This window comes from Chrysochloris asiatica, unplaced genomic scaffold (assembly GCF_000296735.1).
Source record: "Chrysochloris asiatica unplaced genomic scaffold, ChrAsi1.0 scaffold00157, whole genome shotgun sequence".
NCBI classification, from domain to species: Eukaryota; Metazoa; Chordata; class Mammalia; order Afrosoricida; family Chrysochloridae; genus Chrysochloris; species Chrysochloris asiatica.
Window position 1 is genome coordinate 287,796 of NW_006408675.1, and position 6,838 is coordinate 294,633.

The 6,838-nt window shown below is 45.0% G+C and overlaps 1 protein-coding gene across 1 annotated transcript; it reads right to left on the bottom strand.

Annotated features, from left to right (window-relative positions):
• Nucleotides 1-3,605: 3,605 nt before the first annotated feature.
• Nucleotides 3,606-5,289, bottom strand: CARTPT (CART prepropeptide). The gene is made up of 3 exons (XM_006870956.1): nt 5,134-5,289; nt 4,647-4,730; nt 3,606-3,713 (listed from the first exon to the last, which is right to left on the bottom strand). The coding sequence occupies exons 1-3, from the start codon at nt 5,287-5,289 to the stop codon at nt 3,606-3,608; spliced, it is 348 nt and encodes a 115-aa protein (XP_006871018.1).
• Between the last annotated feature and the right edge of the window lie 1,549 nt (nt 5,290-6,838).

A 6,838-nucleotide genomic window follows, 5' to 3' on the forward strand; every position in this document is an offset into this window, starting at 1 on the left:
TATAACAACAACAGAACATAGCAGACACTTAAAAAATGTGTGGTATGAATTAATAAATAAATACATGAAAGAACTGTATGGAAAAACTAGCTTGTTTTAAAACCTTGAAAATATGACCTCAGGCAAGGATTCTTTTGTTGTTGTTGTTGTAAATGCCTTTGAGTCAGTTCTGACTCATAGGAGTTCTGTGTAGAGTTTCCCAGGAGCAGCTGGTGGGTTTGAACTTCCACCCTTGTGGTTAGCAGTTCAGTACTTATTCTACAGCACATAACAAGACTACCCAGAAACATTTACAGGAAGTGTCGTGCTGCAGGATCAGCACTGGACAGCAAGTCAAAATGTCAGCAGTTCAAACCCACCAGCAGCTCCTCATAGATCCTATACCGGGTCCACTATGGGTCAGAACCTATGTGATGGTACTTAACAACAACAACAACAAATTTTTCATTTAAGATCTTGTATTTCAAGAATAAGCAAGTTTTTCACCAGGAAGCCATCAAGGCAAGCAATCAAATTCCCTCAGGACAAACCCCCCTCTAAGACTGAAATTCGAAGGGAACACATGAGCAGGCATGTAAGCTTGATAATGACCATGTTGGTCTACTGGTGAGTGGAAGAGGGGGAAAGGTAGCAATGAATAAATTGACTGAGTATGACCACATTCCATGGACTCCCATTGACATGGAGATGAGAGAAAAAAGAGAAAGGGCTGGTTGGTCCACAGTGTGATGAGACCTGGGGACTCCTGAGTCTATGGACAAGAACATAGCCACAGAGGGCTAGGGCTGAGAGTGAAGCATCCAGTTGATACGAAGTGAGGGCAGATGCACAAGAACACCCAAACTTGCAGATAGTACCCATTTGGCCTAGCCTCGATGGCTTGATGATCAGAACTCGACTAGAAGAAGATAAAAAAGTTTTTTTTTTTTTTTTTGTAAAGGAAATAAGTGTAAATTGATACAATTTGATGAACTTGACCTATACTCATGGAGGTAGTATCTCTAAATACCAACAGAGAGGGAAGGAGTCTTCACATGAATTATCAGTGCTATCCCCTCTGTACACAGGGTGGATAGGAACTGGCAACTTAGACATTGGATACCTAAAATGAGAGGGCAATAAAGGCACGAAGTGACTGGCTTACAAGGTTTCAAGAGGGAGTTTAGTTTAAGAGTGTGTGAGGGAAGATAGAGTCCCCACTGAATAGTGTTCATCTTGTCTAGGTGGGTCTGGTGAAAAGAGATTGGGTTAAGATTCTTATGATTCAATAGTAGTAATTGTTATCATGACTAATTGTGCCTGTCACAATTGTAAAGGTAGAAATTTTGTAAAAAAAAAAACAAACAACAACAAAAAAAAACAGTAAGTAGTTAATCCTGCAGTCCAGAAACAGAGGACCCTAGGACCATCAAGGGAGAAGAGCACAAGCAGAATGAAGGACCTTATCCAGAGAAGCAATGATACCAGAGATGGAGGCAGAGATAGGGACATGGAGAAAGGGAGTGGTTGAGGACTCTAGATTCATGGGAAGAAAAGAACTGAGAGCTGATGGCCAGGAGACAGACTTGCAGAATGTGCCTTTTGATGGTATAAATTATTATATATGCCTGAGTGTTTAAAAAAAAAAGAACTAAAATGAATAGAGAGAAATACTGTACATAGAGGGGATTATAATCATTGTAATGAAACAAAGTATATGATTTGTTGAATGTAAAACTGATGATCTGCTCTGTAAACTTTCACTCAATTCACAATAAAAACATTAATAAAGAAAGAAAGATCTTTTATTTCTTAGGTTGAATCTGTGCTTCCCATTTTTATTGGCTCACTTCAAAAATCATTTATTTCCTGAAATGAATTTTTCCTTTGAATGAAACATTTCCTGAAATTGTATATTTACTGGTGGGAAAGGTTTGGTCTCACACCTTCAGCAGCACTTCATATACCCGTTTCTCTTCCTTTAGAGCAAACTATAATTCCCCAAGGAGTCCTGGTGTGGCGCTTATCCTACCGAAACCACCCCTTGGAAACCCTATGCAGGGTTGCTATGAGTCAATACTGACTTGATGGCATTTAACAGCAACAATCCCCAAAAGTTCTATATTTTATCAATGTACACCCACTCCTCAATTATCAATATGGTTAGGTTCCAAAGACCAGGTTGCTATGCAAAAATGCCCATTAGTGGGAGTGGGAATGTGCCCTGTCTTCAGTGATGATGTTTCCTGGTCCTACTCGCCTCCCATCAGGCGCCTACACATACACACACACACGTGTATCAGGATACACATGATATGGTGGGCCCCACTTCCCCATCAGACCTTCCCCAGCACTGCAGAACCCACCTCTCCTTGCCAGCATCCACTGTGGTCATGGACCTTGCTCAAACTCCATCTTCCCCACCCTGAAGCCCTGCACAATCCCTTTCTCTCCCTGCCCCCTTCCCCATCAACATCCCTGGCACCTTCAGGCCCCTCACTGGCCTCCTGCTACCAACCCACAATCTTGCATCATTCTCACTGGCACACTGTGCCTTCCACGGCCAGACTAAGATGCCTTGCACAAACAAGAAAGGCATCCAGCAGCCAGTCAACCACTGTCTCTCATATGTTCCAGTCCTCACCAGGGGTGCCAATATATCCTTGAAGTGGCCTGTGGAGAGTGGTCCAGGTCAGGCTGGGCCCTGGGTGTGGTTTGTACCATCAGACACACTGAGGTACCTCCTGAGAATTTTTTTTTGAAAGCCGTCATAAATGCAAAAGTTCAGACAAAGAATTAGTGTAGAGTAGGTGTATTTTAATACATTGAGTTGCCAAAAGAAAAGTTCTGGTTTTTAAAATTATTTTTCATTAAGCTAAAATCTGAAACCATCAATCTTTTTTTGGTCTTACTGTTAAAATTAAGGGCCTACATTTTCAAAATCTTACCTGCTCCATGCTAACCACCTTCATCTTACCACACACACTAACAAGGAACCCCCTCCACTGCAGTCAAAGAAAAAAACAGCATACTAAAGCCTGAGTGAGGAGCTCCTAATAATGATCAAAATTCCTTGGGGTCATGTTACTCTCAACAGACTGCTATTTTTAAAATATTTTTCTTTGAAAACAACAGCATGATTAATCCCATCATTCCTACTTAAATTACTTATGTAGAGACAACAATACATGAGGAGCAATTATTAAAAACACTTTATTATGTATAATTTGTACATGCTTCAATTTGTGTTTCTTGGGGTGACTAATTTTCCAGGTGATGATGTCATCTACCAAGAGTAACGAGATCTAATTTTCATTCTGCCATGCCACATACAAAAATACAGTTTCCAAAGTGAAAGCCTCCTGCTTTACACAAAGATGCACAGAGCTTGTTAAATAAATAAAATGAAAAAATACTTTGCACACGTATCCACACCATAAAAGGCATTACCATTTCACACAGTGACATCTAATGTGTTCTTTTATTTGGAAACAGCAGGAAAAGAGCCCCTTTGCTCTCAGAGGGAAGTGCAAACTTTGTTGCCAGAGTCAAACTCCAGGGATAAAGGTGTGGTCCTCTGGGGGGAATTAAGGAAATGGGATGAATGAAGGAGGGTGGGCGCCTCTTCATAAGCACTTCAGGAGGAATGAATTGCAGGAGGTTCCTCGGGGACAGTCGCACAGCTTCCCGATCCTCGCTCCTTTCCGCACTGCACACTGCTCGCCAGCGTCGCACTGCAAACAACACACTATGGCCATCAGGCATGAGCAAACCCAGACTCCCAAGAGGCAGTTTCCCTGTTGACGCAATCTCTGCCCCTTGGACCCCATTACCTCCATGCAGGGAGCCTAGCCCTTATTTCAGTTGGATGACTTTAAAAATTAAAAAATAAATATAAATAACTTGAATTGGGCCCCTCCGTCTTTCATCCACATTTTGGAGAGAAAGAAAAAAATCACATTTCCCTCCCGCTTCTTTTCTTATCCACCCAAAGGAAAAAAAAATCAACAAGACCTTTTATCTAAAAAATAAACAATAGACCTATACTTTGTCACAACCCCGATCACTTTGGAAAACTAATGAAAGTGGGTGTTTGTGTGAATTGTGCCTTTTAGTCACCAGCTGCTCCTCGGAAACCCTATACAGGGTCGCTATGGGTCGGAACTGACTCAATGTCACTTAACAACAACAACAATTAGAAATCCTATACAAGGTCGCTACGATTAGGAACCAACTCCATGGCACTTAGCAGCAGCAACATCTAAGGAAGGTGACAAGCCCTGAATAATTAATTTGGACCCTAAAACTTGAAACAATCAAAAAAAGCTGGCAGTGCTCCAGTTTTTCTAGGGAGAGACTGTGGTCGTGGAAACTGAATAGATTCAAGGGATCTTCTAACTCTAGAGACTTTTTCTGAGGAGAAACCAAAAGTTCATCCTCAGAAAGTGCTCTTTCCCAACTGACCCACAAGCTGGTTCCTGGTATACTTGTTCAGTCCTCTGAAATGTCAGGATTGGCGGTGAGACCAAAGGGGAGTCCACAGAATTGTGCAACCCCATTACTTGAGCTATTTAGGTAATTTCACATCCTATGGATTGATCGTGTGTATGATTTAAGGTGGCGTATTTTCTCATGGAAAAATATGGGGAGTGACCCCAAAGCCTTACCATGGGGACTTGACCGTACTTCTTCTCATAGATCGGAATGCGTTTACTCTTGAGCTTCTTCAGGACTTCCTGCAGCGCTTCGATCTGAAACACACCACCCCAGAGCTCAAAGTTGCCGCCTTGGCTGCGAGCCCAGCCCAGGTGCGCCCTTCCCTCCCTAGTTATGAGGGACCCACACACATTCTGCTTTGGGGCTCCGAGACAGCTCAGGGGTGAAATGTTAGCGCGAGAGAGCTGTCCCAGGTCGTGACCACAGGACCCAGAGCCAGTGAGCTGAGGCTCCTGCTGATCCGAGGGGCAAAAGAGGGGATTCGGTCTACATTCTGGCTGGCAAGACGATACTCCGCTAGCAGCGGGTGCCTGGGCTTTGCGCTCAGCTCCCCGCGCAATCTCTAGGAATGGGTGTTGCGGCTGGGGGATAGGAAGGCGTACAAAGGAAGGGACTGAGAGCCATTCCAGGGGGCTCCAGGACAAAGGGGATACCGACCAGCTCCTTCTCATGGGAGGCGTCTTCCACGGCGGAGTAGATGTCCAGGGCTCGCGGCTGAAGCTCTGCGTCTTCCTGGGCATGGGCGCCCAGCAGAGGTAACAGCAACAGGGCGGCTCCCAGGAGGGGCAGCAGCCTCAGACGGGGGCTCTCCATGGTGCTGAAACTCGGAGCTGCTAAGGCAGCCCGCGCTCCCGCCTTTTATAGCAAGCCCGAGTGTTGGAACTGGGAGAAGGGAGGGGGCGAGCTAGGAAAAGAGTGTGGAGGAGGGTCCAGGTCAACTGTCTGTAGGCAGCGCTCCGCAGCCGCTTGACGTCAATGCCCGCCGGGCTTCAGGAGCCCGGGAACGAGGCTCTACGCACAGCTTGGCTAAAGCTCAGAAAACAAGGACCCCGCGCCCCCAAATGCAGCCAGCTCAACAGTGAGGAATGCTCCCCGGGGGTAGGGCTGAGACCCAAACTGAGGCTGGGAGGCGAAGGGTGAGGAGAAAGGAATTGGAAGAAGCTAGGCTGTGGAAAACACCTTAGGGAAAAAGAACAGACGGAAGTCTCTCCCATCACCTAGCAGCAGCGACAGCAGCACAAGCTACCTCGCCAGCCTTCTCTTGTCTCTTACCCCTACTTGCATGATGTGTGGCAGCAAGAAGGAGGATGTTTTCTGAGCACTTTACTAGGTAGACACTCTGGGCTAAGGTAGGCAAACATAGTACATGAAAGAGAAATTGCAGCCCTCTCCACATAGGTTGTTACTAATGAAGAAGAAGCAGGAGAAACAAACCAACCCCGACCCAGGGTGATGTGGGAAGTGCAGAGAGGGAGGCTGTGGTTGCAGCCCTGTGCCCACCACTTACAAACTGTATAACTTGGGACAAAATAAAGACTCTCTCTGACTCTTCGCTTGTTCTTTTGTAAACTGATTTTAAATGCTGTACAAGTCAATCACTGGGTTATCGTGAAGGTGAAATAAAAGACTGGTTACGTAAAACTCATAATGTGGTCCTGTAGAATCAGCACTGAACTGTGAACCATAAGGCTAGCAGTTCAAATCCACCAACTGCTCCTCAGACGCCCTATACAGTGTCGCTATGAGTCGGAACCAACTCCACAGCACATAACACAACAACAATGTAAAATTCCTGGCCCTGGGCAAAGTGCAATAAATATTAACCCTCTCTGGCCCTCTCCTTTGAACCTTGAGGCTTCCCAAGTAAGTGGCCTAGAGCAGTATCTTCCTTTGAAGCAAATTGAACCATTCCCCAGCCTCTACCCACATCCAGGAAGCTTGTTTAGAAGGAAAGGAAAAGGAGTGAAAAAAAGCAGTATTGTTGTTGTCATGTGCCGTGGAGTTGGTTCCAACTCATAGTGACCCTCTACAGGGTTTCTGAGGCTGTAAATCTTTACAGGAAGAGAAAGCCTCATCGTTCTACAGCGGAATAGCTGGTAGTTTCGAACTGCTGACCGTGAGGTTAGCAGCCCAATTCGTAACCACTATGCTACAAGAGCTCCTGAAAAAACAAAGAAGAAGCAGTGGCTCCCTTATAATGAAACTATTGTCAAAGATCAAACGTCAATGGTGAACCAACAATAACAGCAAAGATGAAAAATGGAGAAGACAATAAATGCTGGCAGGGATGTGGAGAGACTGGGACACTCTTGCATTGCTGGTGGGATTGCAAAATGGTTCAACCTCTTTGGAAAACAATATG